Raw genomic sequence first — 15,381 nt, forward strand, 5'->3', positions numbered from 1 at the left:
TTCTGGGTCAGGCACTTCCCTGCCCAGCAGCAGCAGCCCCTCAGTCCCACTTGGTGGAGAACTCGGCCGTGACACTCGGCCTTTCTCAGAATAAACCAGTAGTGTCCTTGAAACATCCTGAGCGCTCTTCTCTTCATATATGGAGTCAAGGGGGACGCTGCGACCTCCGGGGCTACAAGGGTGTCAGGGAAAGGCCTGCGGGGGGTGGGGACAGGCATCAGGGCTGCTCTGTGCCCCGGCCCCACACCGCTGGGGCTGGCGTGTCCCCGGCTGCTGCATCCCAGGTCCCTGCTACAGCCTTGTCCCTCCAAGGAGCCTTTCAGGAGAGCGGCTGAGCCCCCCCCGCAGCACGGCGTGGCCCAACAGCACAGCACGGCATGGCACGGCACGGCGTGGCACGGCATGACACCGCACAGCATGGCCTGTGTCATGGTGTCGTGGGCCCCGGCTGCTTGACCCCAGCCAGCAGCTGAGCCCCCGCACAGCCATCATCACCCCCCCAGTGGGATGCGGGGAGAATTGGGAGGGCAAACAGGAGAAATAAAAGCAAATAGAGACGGATTAAAATGGGGACGTGAAGGGAAGCCCCAAAGCCTGAGGTGCCTGTGGGCAAGGCCCAGCCAGGCCGCGACCAGGGGCTGCCTTGGAACAGCCCCCCAGTACCAAAAAGCCGCTCAAAGAAACTCTCTGAGACTCATTTTGGAGTTTTAGAAAGCAGGTTCTTTATCGCAGCGCTGGGCGCACTCGCTCTTACTGTAAATTCGGTCTCAGAAGAACCCTCGAAGGCTTAGTTGGAAGTTCTAGAAGGCAGGCAGTCTGTGCTGCAGCGCTGGGTGTGCGGGGGATCATTCCGCCCAACGGCCGTGCCCGAAGACAAGGGCACACTTCTTATATAACACCAAAGAAACGAATATTCCTGTCATTCCCGAGAAGTACACACCTATTTGCAGAGACTCTACTGCCTATGTCGGTACATTGTTTGGGGGAGAGTCCCTGAGGGGCTTCCACGGGTGTCTGCTGGTTTCTCTGCCCTCCCCGGGACGGACCCGTCGGAGCTGCAGAAATGATGTCCTTGGGCACAATCCTGTCCGAGGCCCCTCACAGCAATGAGCACCCACTGCTGGCAGCCAGCAGCGAGCAGGCATCAGCTCCCCCCTTTTCTTGAGACTTTGGGCTCACAAATCCAAGCTCTCAATAGTCAAAACCCAGACCTTCTTTTCAGGCAGAAGAAGAGCCGCCGTCGCTGTGGCACAAGAGTCAGAGGTCCCTCAGCCAGAGCTGAGCCGGCCGTTCCTTGAGCCAGTGCTGATCAGTAAATGGGAATTAGGGAAGCACAGAGGGATCGGCGGGCAACGCCCCGCTACTCGCTACCCCCCCATTGGGATGGGACACAAAGATGGTCCCGTGAAGGTTCCTACGTGGATCTCGGGCGTCACACGCAGGCAGAAAGCGCCACGTCCCAACCTGCCGGGGCCTGGCGTCAGCTACGGGGTCTCTCGGCTACGTCGGCCGGTTTGGCTCTGAGCCTCCAAGCGTGCTGTGCCGTGCCGTGCCGACACAGGGGACCGTGATTTCCAGGGGGACACCCCAGCCCCTCCTGAGCCCCTCGCCTGGGGAAAGGCATGGCAGGGGGGGCTGCCGGGTGTCACAAAGGGGGCTCCAGCCACCCCGTGAGGTCACAAAGGGGACTCTGCCCACCCTGTGAGGTCACAAAGGGGCTCCGCCCACCTGCCCCAAAATAAAAGGCCGCAGCCGCACTGGGCCCACAATCATGGCGTGTGGCAACGGGCCCACCTCAGCCGAGATGCTCTGGCTACTGATGCTCTACCTGCTGTACCTCCTGGTTGGCGCCATGCTGGCGGCCTACTGGTTATGGGTAGGTGACGGGTGCACCGCGCTGCGCCGGGGAGTGGGATGGCGTGGGGTGTGGTCGGGGGCTGTGGGGGTGGTGTGGGGTGGGGGGCTGTGCTGTGGGCCTGGGAAGTGCTCCCCTCTCACACAGCTCTTGTGGTCCTGCAGAGGAAGAGGCAGGAGACAAAACAATGGAGAGTGAAAGCTGAGCTGGAGAAAGCTGAGCTGCAGAAGCTGAAGAGTGAGTTGCTCCGGCACCAAGCAGCCTGCAAATGTCACGACATGGCACCGTGTGGCACGGCATGGCCCAACTGCACAGCACACGGCACGGCGCGGGACAGCATGATGGCGCAGCACAGCATGGCACAGCAAGGCATGATGGCACATCATGGCAGAGCACAACATGCCACGGAACGTCATGGGAGGCTACAACACAGCATGGCATGGAATGGCATGGCACGGCGTGGGAACCCATGGCATGGCATGACACGGCCGAACATGGTGCAGCAGGGCATGGCACGGGGTATCCGTGCAGACAGTTGGTTTTTTCGACCTGGCCCCAAGCACCCTGCAAACCTCATGGCAGGCCTGAGCTCGCTCCGTCGCCTTCCTCGGAGGCTTCTCTACTGAAGCACAGAGGAAGGAAGGAGCCCGCACCAAGCCTGGAGACATGGTGAGTGCTGGGGGAGACCCCCAGATCCTGCCCCAGACCCTCAGCCCATGCCCTGCCCACGCCGGGCAGCCCTGCCCGTCCCGCCGGAGGGGCCGGGGTGCAGCAGGTTCACCTCCCTCTCCTCCTCTGCAGTGACAGCGCGAAGGCACCGAGCATGGAGCGCCTGTGCCCGCTACACAGATATCGTCCATGAGCTCCCCCTCGACGAGCAGCTCCAGTTCCGTGGACGACACCTGCTCCTTCCCGGAGCCCTACCCCGGTGCCATGGCGGAGCTGGCGGAGCAAAAGTGCTGGGGACCCGTCCAGTCCCCCAAGGATGACAACAACGCTGGTTCCCGAGGAGAAACGGGTACCCCAGACACAGCAGTTTGGGGTGAGGGCTGGGAAAGACCCTGCAGTGACCCCACCTGAAATGTAAAAAAATTAAAGTATCTTGTCTCCATCCCTGGTGCCGTGGTTCTTTACCCAGCCCTTGATGCGCCTTCTCCCCCGTCCCTTTGCCAAACCTCCCCTTTGGGTCCCTTGCTGACCGCCCCCTCCTCTGCCGGGTCTCCCCCAGGTCCTGGCTCCCAGCTCCCCTGAACTTTATCCCCTCCGTAAGCACCACGACGGGGACGTTTGCTTGGCCCAGAGCTGCTCCTGCCAGAGCAGGCAGGGACTGTGCCTGCCTGCACCCTGCCTCCTGCCTCCTGCCCCCCTCCAGAGCCCGGGGGCTGCGGGGCACCAACTGCAGTAACAGGGTGACTGGACAGCTCAGCTCATTGGCTCTTTTCACCTGAAACAAAGAAATTCACTCAACAGTCAAGTTCTTCCCTGTCAAGCAGATATTCTTTATCAGCAGCGCTGGGGTGGCCCTGGGGATTCTCCACCATACGGGCTCCCAAGAAGGAGTAAGGGACATCGCTTTACAGACACACGCATCGTAGATATTCATTCGATTTCCTGGAAAGGGGTGTCTTATGATAAGGTGTTCCCGGAATTCATTTACACAGTCCCAGCACGTGTAGTGAAAATAGGGTGAGGGTCTTTGCTGGTCGAGGGAAGAAGTAAGCAGTCTTCTTCACGCTGGTCGCCAGCTGACCCTCTGTCCAGAGCGAGCGCTGTGAAGTAAAGTCCAGGTGCCTCCTTCCTAAATCAGCAGAATCATCCTCCTACAATAGGGTCTCTGTGTCTCTTTCTTCGAGCTCTCCCTTATCTTACTTTTCCCATTCTAGGAGTTGCCCAGGTGCCCACTGAATGGAATGGGCTGCCCAGGGCAGGGGGGGAGTCCCCATCCCTGGAGGGGTTGAAGAGTCGGGTTGACCCAGCGCTGAGGGATCTGGTGGAGTTGGGAACTGTCAATGTTAAGTTAATCACACAATCACAGAATCCCCTAGGTTGGAAAGGATCTTGGAGATCATCTAGTCCAATCGTTAACCTAACACTGGATGATCTTCAAGCTCTTTTCCAACCTAGATGATTCTGTGATTCTGTGAAAAGTGAGTTCAGTAAGGGAATAGTCACTTAGAATCTTAGCAAAGGTGAAATTCTTTGTACAAATAGGTTAATAGAATTTTCCCCCCTCCAATTATAAGGGTAGAAAATACAAATGATCCTTGTGTACAATCTCGATGAAGAAAGGATTCTGAATCTTAATTGCCAAGGTCCCTCAGGTGCCAGTGTGCACGGTCCAGGAGGTGTTTCCTTTATCCTAGTGCAATGGGTCCAGGGTCCCGCTCCTCCGCATTTCACAGCACTGTTGCCGGTTAGCAACGCCTGACAGGGTCCTTTCCACTTTCCCTCAAGAGGATCATCCTTCCACGTCCGTAGGGAGACTTGATTGCTGGGACAGAAAGAGTGTACCAGGGAATCAAGGGGTACAGGTGCTCTTAAAAGTACGTTATTTGTGGATGGAATTCAATATACCTTGTTTAAAGAGAAAAAGATGCCTTTTTCCTTACTATATGCATTTCTTCGGGCTTCCCTGTCAAACTGACATTATAAGGTTTGCCATCTAGAATTTCAAAAGGGTTTATCCTTTCTCTAGTTCTAGGAGTCACTCTGATCTTCAGTAGGGCAATTTTTTTGATTTGTGCTCCTAGCTTGCTTAATAAATGCATCACAAGAGAGGTATTGGGCACGCCGGTAGTTGGGAAACGTCACGCATTACTGTTTTTCCTCCCAATTTCACATTTCCGGTGTTTCAAAAATGGTCTGACCTGTCTTTCCTGTGACCCCAACAATACGGAGCCCCCCTACAAATAAGTATTTATGACTGAATGTTTTGCTTCTCTACCTACTAGAAAATCACAAATTTTATTCTCCAGCTTTACTGGAACCAGGGGCTCGTCTGGTCTTATGACTTAGATTCAGTGCCATCATCAGCAAGGCAGCTTCAGGGGGTATTTCCCAGGCTCTTTTTCAGCCCCTCATTTTCCCAGTGTCCTTGCTCCCCGCAAAAGGCACATTGATTATTTTCTAGGAGTAGCGACCGTCTGATCCTATTTCCACGTCCTGCTCCCTGTTAAAGGACTTCGCCAGACTGGGGGTATCTCTAGGCTGTCTGTGTTAACAGCTCAGAGTTGGGCCATCACCAAAGTGAGTGGCAGCAGCTAACAAAAACACCTCTATATATGATTGTACATATCACTGTGCAATACAAAAGTCTTTGGGGTTTTCCTATGAACCCTTAGCTCTTAATTCTTCATCAATTTCAAAAGTCCATTATATTCCCCAGCTTTAGCTGATTCTCCTCCAGAATTTCTGCGTGACAAGGGCGTGTGAAAGGGTCCCCCTGCTGAGGACGGGGGACGGTGCCCAAGAGCTCCCGCTGGCCCGACGGCTCCTGGGCAGAGGCGCGTTGCACTTCTCGCAGCTTCGCTCTGGGGGGATTTTGGGGAACCGGTGGGTTCTCTCCCAGACGTAGATGGTTTCCCCAGCCAGGACCAGCTCAAAGCCCATCCCCACTTGCAGCTGGAGCTCCTCCTCGTGCACCAGTAGGTCCACGCTGTGGAGGATGGCGGCCAGCGTGGGCAGGTCCCGCTCTGCCACGGGCTCGCTGCGGTGCGGGCAGCTGCCGGTGAGGCATCGACGGCACTCCAGGCAGGTGGCATATTCTTTGCGGATGTCTTCGCTATCCCGAGCCTCCTTCAGTTTACTTAGAAGGTCGCAGCAGACGTGGGTCATGCCCAGGGACTCCAGGAGGGACGTGGCCAGCTGCTCCAGGTTGTTGTCAGAGGAGGAGGGCTGCTTCCTGAGGAGCTCCGAGCTGGTGGCAGCACCGACATTCCCACCTCGACCCACGTCTCCCGTCTTGTGGGGGAGCTCCCTTACAGAAGCCACTTCCCCGCCGAAGCCGTTTTCCCACCCTTCTCCTTCGTGGGGCTTCCCAGGGACAAGGGGGCAGCTGCACAGGGAAGAGGGAGCCCCGAGTGGGGCTCCTGGAGGGTTTCCCTGCTGTCTGGCTGTCACTGGCCCACTCCACGCCTTCCCAGGGGACGGAGCAGGCACCGGGGGAGGGACGAAGAAGAGGCACAGTGTTATGGAGGCTATAAATAACCAACCAACCACCAAAAATTAAAAATTTATTGTCAACACAATGAACTAGCCGTCCGTGAATTAGAGGTTTGAATGTCTGTGAGAGGAGAACAGGTCCCTAGGTTTCAACGACAACCCAAAACGCTCTATCACTCACCCAACAAGTGAGGGCTCTCAACCTCAAGGACCTGCTCAGGGCAGCATCCCGACCCAAAGCACCTGGAGGAGTTTCTTTTCTCCCGACCTCAGGGGAGAGTCCTCGACCCCAGCAAGCTGCTCCAGGGAAGGAGCTCAAAGTGGCTGCCTGAGGGGAGGAGTTCCAAATGGCTGCCCCAGGGGACTCCACTGACACCCAGGCCCAATCTGATCTGTGCTCTATAGCAGCTCCAATTAGCAACTGCTGGAAGGCCCCGAGAGCAAAGGCAGTCAGGAGCTGCTCCACTTCAGCAGACATGAAGCCTGATTTTCATTGGGCGGGGGCACCTGCCACACTCTGTGCTTCCCTAATTCCCATTTACTGATCAGCACTGGCTCAAGGAACGGCCGGCTCAGCTCTGGCTGAGGGACCTCTGACTCTTGTGCCACAGCGACGGCGGCTCTTCTTCTGCCTGAAAAGAAGGTTTGGGTTTTGACTATTGAGAGCTTGGATTTGTGAGCCCAAAGTCTCAAGAAAAGGGGGGAGCTGATGCCTGCTCGCTGCTGGCTGCCAGCAGTGGGTGCTCATTGCTGTGAGGGGCCTCGGACAGGATTGTGCCCAAGGACATCATTTCTGCAGCTCCGACGGGTCCGTCCCGGGGAGGGCAGAGAAACCAGCAGACACCCGTGGAAGCCCCTCAGGGACTCTCCCCCAAACAATGTACCGACATAGGCAGTAGAGTCTCTGCAAATAGGTGTGTACTTCTCGGGAATGACAGGAATATTCGTTTCTTTGGTGTTATATAAGAAGTGTGCCCTTGTCTTCGGGCACGGCCGTTGGGCGGAATGATCCCCCGCACACCCAGCGCTGCAGCACAGACTGCCTGCCTTCTAGAACTTCCAACTAAGCCTTCGAGGGTTCTTCTGAGACCGAATTTACAGTAAGAGCGAGTGCGCCCAGCGCTGCGATAAAGAACCTGCTTTCTAAAACTCCAAAATGAGTCTCAGAGAGTTTCTTTGAGCGGCTTTTTGGTACTGGGGGGCTGTTCCAAGGCAGCCCCTGGTCGCGGCCTGGCTGGGCCTTGCCCACAGGCACCTCAGGCTTTGGGGCTTCCCTTCACGTCCCCATTTTAATCCGTCTCTATTTGCTTTTATTTCTCCTGTTTGCCCTCCCAATTCTCCCCGCATCCCACTGGGGGGGTGATGATGGCTGTGCGGGGGCTCAGCTGCTGGCTGGGGTCAAGCAGCCGGGGCCCACGACACCATGACACAGGCCATGCTGTGCGGTGTCATGCCGTGCCACGCCGTGCCGTGCCATGCCGTGCTGTGCTGTTGGGCCACGCCGTGCTGCGGGGGGGGCTCAGCCGCTCTCCTGAAAGGCTCCTTGGAGGGACAAGGCTGTAGCAGGGACCTGGGATGCAGCAGCCGGGGACACGCCAGCCCCAGCGGTGTGGGGCCGGGGCACAGAGCAGCCCTGATGCCTGTCCCCACCCCCCGCAGGCCTTTCCCTGACACCCTTGTAGCCCCGGAGGTCGCAGCGTCCCCCTTGACTCCATATATGAAGAGAAGAGCGCTCAGGATGTTTCAAGGACACTACTGGTTTATTCTGAGAAAGGCCGAGTGTCACGGCCGAGTTCTCCACCAAGTGGGACTGAGGGGCTGCTGCTGCTGGGCAGGGAAGTGCCTGACCCAGAATCTCCCCATCTTCTGCCGGCGGCCCTGGGGGGGCTGCCCAGCGGGCACTCTCCTCTTGCCACCCTAGAAGAGAGAGAGGAGGTGAGCAGGGACCCCAGGGCTCCATTTGTCCCCCAGCAGGGACCCCCGGGGTCCAAAGGGGGGCTCTGAGCGAAGGGGCTTTGGGGGGTGCAAGCAGCGGCATCAGGCCTCTCCTGGGCTTCCCTGGCTGGTATCAGCCCTGGCCCTCCGCACGCCCCGCAGGATGCCCACCTCCCCCGGCCTCTGCCGTGCATTGCGCTCCCGTGCCTCTTGCTGGCTCTGGGCCGGATCCTGCGTCTCCACGGCCTTCGCCTCCCAGCAGTTCCCTGTGGTGCCCAAACCGAAACTCAGCGTGAGGCCGTCGCACCCCTCACCCTCAGCCCAGCGCTCCCAGACCCCGCTGCCATCCCGTCCCTCAGAAACACGTCCTCAACACCACAGCTGCGACGGCTGCACCAGACAGCCGAGACCCGTCCCCGTTCTCCCGTGCTGGGCTCCCCCTGCCCACGCTACCCCCAGTCCCACCTTTTCTGGCCGGGGGCTCCTTACGCCTCTGCCACCGTGTCGGCCTGGAAGGCGTCAGCCTCAAACTAGTGGTCGCCGGGCAGCAGTGATGCTGCTGGGTGCCGACCTTCCTTCCATCCACTCCCAGAAGCACTCGCACTCGAAGCAGCTCTCCACTTCGTCCCTCAGTTTGGTGCACATGTGGCAGAAGCGCTTCAGCTTTAGGCTGAGCCGCTGCCCCAGGCCCTTGTACCCCACCGAGGGCGGGGGCAACATCCCAGCGCTGCTCACCCGGGCCAGGGCCGCAGCGGAGGGGGTTTGTGCCGTTTGGGCCAGGGTGCAGACGGGGACCGTGGTGGGGGGAGACTCCCGCTGTGCAGCCGGCTGCAGCTCTGCGCTGCCTTTGGCCTCCACACCCCGCGCAGGAGGAGCCCTCGCATCCTGCCTGGCTGCTCTCATCTGCCCCTGTGCTGTTCCCGGGGCTCTGAGGACGGCGGACGGTGCCCGAGAGCTCCCGCTGGCCCGACGGCTCCCGCTGGCCCGACGGCTCCTGGGCAGAGGCGCGTTGCACTTCTTGCAGCATCGCTCCGGGGGGATTTCGGGGAACCGGTGGGTTCTCTCCCAGACGTAGATGGTTTCCCCAGCCAGGACCAGCTCAAAGCCCATCCCCACTTGCAGCTGGAGCTCCTCCTCGTGCACCAGTAGGTCCACGCTGTGGAGGATGGCGGCCAGCGTGGGCAGGTCCCGCTCTGCCACGGGCTCGCTGCGGTGCGGGCAGCTGCCGGTGAGGCATCGACGGCACTCCAGGCAGGTGGCATATTCTTTGCGGATGTCTTCGCTATCCCGAGCCTCCTTCAGTTTACTTAGAAGGTCGCAGCAGACGTGGGTCATGCCCAGGGACTCCAGGAGGGACGTGGCCAGCTGCTCCAGGTCGTTGTCAGAGGAGGAGGGCTGCTTCCTGAGGAGCTCCGAGCTGGTGGCAGCACCGACATTCCCACCTCGACCCACGTCTCCCGTCTCGTGGGGGAGCTCCCTTGCAGAAGCCGCTGCCCCGCCGAAGCCGTTTTCCCACCCTTCTCCTTCGTGGGGCTTCCTCCAGCTGTGGGGGGGAGACACCGGCTGGACTGTGGGGGCTGCTGTGGGACAGCCCGGACCCAGCACCCTCTCCCTGTCTTCACCCGACCGCCTGGGTGATCTCCCGGCTCCCCGGAGCTGGCCCTGCCACCTCTGGGATGCTCCGGGTGACGGGGGGTCGTGGGGACACGGGGCAAGGCCAGCCCAGCAGCACGAGGGGCATAGCGAGGGGCCGGGCACCTTCCAGCCCCGGGAGAGAAGGGCCAGGCCAGGGGCTGAGGACAGAGAGGGGTGCTGGGGCTACCGGTGGGCTCTGTGGGAGGGGCCCGGTGGCTGGGAACCTGCCACCCCCCCAGGGATGTCCTGGCCCTCCCCAAGCCAGCCCCCGCTTCCCTCGCCCGCTAACACCTTCCCGCCCTCGGCTTCCTCAGGGGCTTGGGGCCAAATCCTGCTCTCGCCCCCCCGCAGCCTCCCCAGGGCAAGGGGGCAGCTGCACAGGGCAGAGAGAGCCCCGAGTGGGGCTCCTGGAGGACTTACCCTGCTGTCTGGCTCTCGGTGGTCCCCTCCACACCTTCCCTGGGGACGGAGGTGGCTCCTGGGGGAGGCAGGGAGGGAGAAAGCAGAGGGACAGTGAGCGAGGGCAGCCGGCGCGGGGGCTCCAGCCGCAATGGCGTCCCTCGGCCGGGAGCCGCTGCGGAGCCTGGCGCAGCTCTGGGCCGGGGCTGCTCACCTATCGGGTCCTTCCTCCTGTCTCTCTGACAGCTCTTCTCTTCCGCAGAGCTCCTCTGTCCCCAGAAAACAATCCCTGGGTTAGTGCAGGGAGGCTGCCCTGGGCCAGAAGGGCCCCTGCCCAGCAAACGAGGACCCCAGGAAGGGGCAGCTGGAGCTCCAGGGGCAGGAGCGGACCTGGCCCCAAGCCTGGCGTCTGAGCAGAGGGGGCTCGGTGGCTCCCGAGCAGGGGCCGGGCTGGGTGGGCAACGGCCACCGGTCACTGCTTTCCCCCCAATTATATGGGGCCGTTCCCGAGCACCCTGGGGACAGGCTCTGCCCGGTGGGTGTCTGGGGGGGGTGCCAAGACCAACCTACCTTGGCCTTGCTCCTGGGCCAGCAGGCTGCGAGGAGGCCCAGGGCCAGGACAGACAACAAAGTGGAGGCACAGGGCAGCACCACCATGAAAAGGCCCCACAGGCTCAGGTGCGAGATGAAGATGAGGACAATCAGCTTCCACTCCTCCATCTCGCGCAGAGCGCGGCACCATCTCCTCCAGAAGTTCTGCGTGACAAGGGGGTGTGAAAGGGGTCAGCTGGGGAGACCGAGGAACCCGGTGCGACGCCCCGAGGGGAGGAGAGGGTGGGGTGAGGCCGAAGCACCCCGCTACTACCTGCTTGTTCTCTCTTCCCTCCATCTTTGAGACGTTGTCCATCTCCTTGTCCATCTGCTGTCCTGCTCGCTGACTCAGGCACAGCCGAAGTGACAGCCGAGCCTCCCTGCAACCCGCTTAAATAGAGACCGCATTTGTGATGCAATGATGACATCACACTGAGACCCAGTGGTTGCCATGGTGGCCCAGGGCTGCGCTGGAGACTCTGAAGCCATCAGGGCGTGGCCACCCCAGAGAGCCCCTGTGCCAGTGGTCGGGGGGGCACTGGATGGTCTCCAAAAGGTCCTCCCGACTCAAACCGTTCTGGGATGGCACGGTTCCAGGGGAAATCTACTTGAGGAAGATTAGTCGAACTTATTGCCAATTAAAATTAAACAAGGCTAATAAGAGCGAGCAACAAAAGTAAAACCACCTGCCCTGGGGGGAAGGCCATCAGCATCGGCCAGCGATGAGGGGCTGGGCCGGGGTGGGCCGGCGCTCTCCTCTGCTGCTCGTTTTCTCCCTCCAGTCCGCGTCAGGGGCCGTTCAGCCCCTCCTAGAAGGGCGGTGGCCGCCGGGGCAGCTCTGCCCGCCCCGCCGAGGGACGCGCAGTCTCGGGACCGGCGCCGGCCTCCAGCCCCGTGGCTCTGGCCCCGCAGCCACGAGCGGCACCCGCAGCGGGGGGGGCACAGGAGGAGGCGCAGCCCGGCCCAGCGGCGCAGAGGACACGGGACCCCGCGGCCGTTGTTCCCGCCCACAGCTCGGCCCCGAGCCCCGCGCTCGCGCCTTCCCCTCACGGCCGCTGCCGCCGTGCTGTGCCGCTGCCTCGCCTGAATTGCCCCAAAAGCCGCTGAATTTCCCTCCGGCGGAGCCTGTGTGGCGAGCTGGGCTGACCTCCTGCCCATCCTTCCCCGCGGGTTTCCCTGCAGCCGCACAGACACCCCGCCGGGGTGACCCGGGGCCCCCATGGCACTGACACAGCCTGACGCCTTCTTCGGGGCAGGACGGAGAGTCTCAGGCCGCTCGGGGGTGCTGGGCTCAGGCTTTTCCCTCCTCCTCGTCACACAGGCTCAGCTGGCAGACACCTGATGTGACAGGGACAACTCCCGGACTTCTCTCACGGAGAGTGTCAAGGGAGCTCCTCCCGGAGGGCCTCTCTGTCCCTGTGGCAAATTCTCCTGGAGGAAATCGAATGAATATCTACGATGCGTGTGTCTGTAAAGCGATGTCCCTTACTCCTTCTTGGGAGCCCGTATGGTGGAGAATCCCCAGGGCCACCCCAGCGCTGCTGATAAAGAATATCTGCTTGACAGGGAAGAACTTGACTGTTGAGTGAATTTCTTTGTTTCAGGTGAAAAGAGCCAATGAGCTGAGCTGTCCAGTCACCCTGTTACTGCAGTTGGTGCCCCGCAGCCCCCGGGCTCTGGAGGGGGGCAGGAGGCAGGAGGCAGGGTGCAGGCAGGCACAGTCCCTGCCTGCTCTGGCAGGAGCAGCTCTGGGCCAAGTAAACGTCCCCATCGTGGTGCTTACGGAGGGGATAAAGTTCAGGGGAGCTGGGAGCCAGGACCTGGGGGAGACCCGGCAGAGGAGCCGGGGGGGTCAGCAAGGGACCCAAAGGGGAGGTTTGGCAAAGGGACGGGGGAGAAGGCGCATCAAGGGCTGGGTGGAAGAACCACGGCACCAGGGATGGAGACAAGATACTTTAATTTTTTTACATTTCAGGTGGAGTCACCACAGGGACTTTCCCAGCCCTCACCGCCATCTGCTGTCTCCGGGGTGCCCGCTGGAATCAGCATTGGTGTTGCCTCGGGGGCTTGCGGAAGCGCCTGCGGCAGGACTGGCAGCGCCGTTGCCACCAGGCCTTGGTACCCCTGCAGAGCTGGGCACAGCCCTCCCACGCCCGGCCACGCGTCCTGCCCGCGGGCACCCGCTGCTGGGGACTGGGCTCCGCTGGGCTGCTCCTGCCCGGAGCCGCCGCGATGGTGCTGCCCAGGCTCACGGGGCTGCTGCTGCCCGACTTCACGGGGCTGCTCCTGTCCATCTCCAAGGACTCCACGTTGGGAATCCTTGTCTCCTTGTCCCCATCCTCAGCCCTGTCGGTGTCCATGTGCGGCACCGGCAGCTCCGCTCCATTGCTCCGCAGCCATATTTCGATCACCAGCGTCCGCAGGCGGGCGTGGGGACTGCCGGGGGCCGGCTCCACATCCCTGGGTGTCTGCGCCTTGTCCCCCTCATGCCCAGGGACCTGCTCTTGCCTGGTCCCTGCTGACTGCTCCAGTGGGGGGTCCTGGCCCAGGGCTGCTCCCAGGTTCTCCACCAGCCCCTCATCTTCCTCCGGGGACTGGGCGGGTCCCGAGCGCTTTTGCGCCGCCAGCTCCGCCATGGCACCGGGGCAGGGCTCCGGGAAGGAGCAGAGGGTGTCCACGGAACTGGAGCTGCTCGTCGAGAGGGAGCTCAGGGACGATATCCGGGGTAGTGGGCACAGGCGCTCCATGCTCGGTGCCTTTGCGCTGTCACTGCAGAGGAGGAGAGGGAGGTGAACCTGCTGCACCCCGGCCCCTCCGGCGGGACGGGCAGGGCTGCCCGGCGTGGGCAGGGCACGGGCTGAGGGTCTGGGGCAGGATCTGGGGGTCTCCCCCAGCACTCACCATGTCTCCAGGCTTGGTGCGGGCTCCTTCCTTCCTCTGTGCTTCGGTAGAGAAGCCTCCGAGGAAGCCAACAGAGCGAGCTCAGGCCTGCCATGAGGTTTGCAGGGTGCTTGGGGCCAGGTCGAAAAAACCAACTGTCTGCACGGATACCCCGTGCCGTGCCCTGCTGCACCATGTTCGGCCGTGTCATGCCATGCCATGGCTTCCCACACCGTGCCATGCCATTCCATGCCATGCTGTGTTGTAGCCTCCCATGAAATTCTGTGGCATGTCATGCTCTGCCATACTATGCGATCATGCTTTGCCGTGCCATGCAGTGTTGCACCATGATGCTGTCCCACGCCGTGCCACACCATGCTGTGTTGCACCATGATGCCGTCCCACGCCGTGCCGTGTGCTGTGCAGTTGGGCCATGCCGTGCCACACGGTGCCATGCCATGCCATTTCCAGTCTGCTTGGTGCCAGGGCCGCTCACTCCTCAGGTTCTCCAGCTCAGCTTCCACTGGCATCCATCGTTTTGTCTCCTGCCTCTTCCTCTGCAGGACCACAAGAGCTGGGTGAGACGGGAGCACCTCCCAGGCCCACAGCACAGCCCCCCCACAGCACCCCACACCACCCCCACAGCCCCCCACCACACCCCACGCCATCCCACCCCCCGGCGCAGCGCGGTGCACCCGTCACCTACCCATAACCAGTAGGCCGCCAGCATGGCGCCAACCAGGAGGAACAGCAGGATGAGCATCACTAGCAGCAGCATCTCGGCCGAGGTGGGCCCGTTGCCACACGCCATGATTGTGGGCCCAGTGCGGCTGCGGCCTTTTTTATAGGGGCAGGCGGGCGGAGCCCCTTTGTGACCTCACGGGGTGGCTGGAGCCCCCTTTGTGACATCACGTGCTGGGCAGAGCCCCCTTTGTGACACCCAGCAGCCACTCCTGCCATGTCCTTCCCCCTGCGAGGAGTGGCTGGGGTGTCCCCCTCAAAATCACAGAACCACAGAATCATCTCGGTTGGAAAAGCCCTTGAAGCTCCTCCAGTCCAACCATGAACCTCACACTGACCGCTCCCAACTCCACCAGATCCCTCAGCGCTGGGTCAACCCGACTCTTCAACCCCTCCAGGGATGGGGACTCCCCCCCTGCCCTGGGCAGCCCATTCCAACGCCCAACAACCCCTTCTGCAAAGAAATCCTTCCTAAGAGCCAGTCTGACCCTGCCCTGGCGCAGCTTGAGGCCATTCCCTCTTGTCCTGGCGCTGGTTCCTTGGCTCAAGAGACTCATCCCCAGCTCTCTGTGTCACCAAAACGGGATAAAAGAACTTATCGACCCCAGTGGGATGTAGATAAGCAGACACTCCTTTATTGACAGCCGGGTGCGCGGGGGAGTCATCTCACCAACAACACACACCTGACTCGTGTAACATGCTGATTAGATTGGATACAGTCATACATATTAATCGAGTTCTCATACATAAACATGCTAATTCCTGTAACTCATTTTCTTATTCCCACCCCATTCGGGTCACGTGCACTTGAGTCCTGCTTTTGCGACCGCCACGGAGTCCTGAGCTAAAAGAAAGACCCTCCAATGCCCCTGACTCAAGGACTTTGGCTCACATTGCAATTTTAACATGCTTCGAGGCCCTTTCACAACACAGCTTTTAAAACACCTGGTCTACAGGGCAATAAATCATCCTCACCAAACAGCCTAACAGTGGTGCCTCGTCTGGCAGCGTAACCGGTTGTATGGTTACTTTAAACTAAATACAACATCTCTATGACTCCTTAAAACATTACACCACTATCTTTTATAGAAAACGATACTTCTGTGAGATTCCATTTAATTGATTAGTCCGAATCATTCCTGATCAAAATCACCAAAAATCATCAACTCAAATTAATAACAAAT

At 60.4% G+C, this 15,381-nt stretch overlaps 2 protein-coding genes across 3 annotated transcripts; both read right to left on the reverse strand.

Moving 5' to 3' along the window:
* Window positions 1-7,870: 7,870 nt before the first annotated feature.
* LOC141921928 (uncharacterized) lies at window positions 7,871-11,533 on the reverse strand. 2 transcript variants are annotated; one of them, XM_074820866.1, is made up of 7 exons: window positions 11,263-11,533; window positions 10,851-11,180; window positions 10,556-10,741; window positions 10,200-10,254; window positions 10,007-10,064; window positions 8,417-9,494; window positions 7,871-8,217 (listed from the first exon to the last, which is right to left on the reverse strand). In XM_074820866.1, the coding sequence occupies exons 2-6, from the start codon at window positions 10,902-10,904 to the stop codon at window positions 8,477-8,479; spliced, it is 1,371 nt and encodes a 456-aa protein (XP_074676967.1). In that variant the 5' UTR covers window positions 10,905-11,180; window positions 11,263-11,533; the 3' UTR covers window positions 7,871-8,217; window positions 8,417-8,476. The 2 variants fall into 2 exon arrangements, with proteins under 2 accessions (XP_074676967.1, XP_074676966.1); XM_074820865.1 differs by having other exon boundaries at window positions 10,851-11,533.
* A 983-nt stretch (window positions 11,534-12,516) lies between these two features.
* Window positions 12,517-13,657, reverse strand: LOC141921929 (uncharacterized). Its single transcript, XM_074820867.1, has 2 exons — window positions 13,478-13,657; window positions 12,517-13,345 (listed from the first exon to the last, which is right to left on the reverse strand). Exon 2 carries the CDS (start codon window positions 13,321-13,323, stop codon window positions 12,619-12,621), a length of 705 nt encoding a protein of 234 aa, XP_074676968.1. The 5' UTR covers window positions 13,324-13,345; window positions 13,478-13,657; the 3' UTR covers window positions 12,517-12,618.
* Window positions 13,658-15,381: the final 1,724 nt, after the last annotated feature.

The sequence above is a fragment of the Strix aluco genome, chromosome 3 (assembly GCF_031877795.1).
Source record: "Strix aluco isolate bStrAlu1 chromosome 3, bStrAlu1.hap1, whole genome shotgun sequence".
In the NCBI taxonomy this organism is placed as follows: domain Eukaryota; kingdom Metazoa; phylum Chordata; class Aves; order Strigiformes; family Strigidae; genus Strix; species Strix aluco.

What these genes read in the sequence shown, in the direction of transcription:
- LOC141921929 (XM_074820867.1), bottom strand. Translation starts at nt 13,323, where the DNA reads ATGGAGCGCCTGTGCCCACTACCCCGGATATCGTCCCTGAGCTCCCTC.
- LOC141921928 (XM_074820866.1), bottom strand. Translation starts at nt 10,904, where the DNA reads ATGGACAAGGAGATGGACAACGTCTCAAAGATGGAGGGAAGAGAGAAC. An exon ending in AGGGAAGAGAGAACAAGCAG is followed by an intron (nt 10,742 to 10,850) that starts GTAGTAGCGGGG and finishes CTTGTCACGCAG; the next exon opens with AACTTCTGGAGGAGATGGTG. An exon ending in ACCGAGAGCCAGACAGCAGG is followed by an intron (nt 9,495 to 10,006) that starts GTAAGTCCTCCA and finishes TCCCCCCCACAG; the next exon opens with CTGGAGGAAGCCCCACGAAG.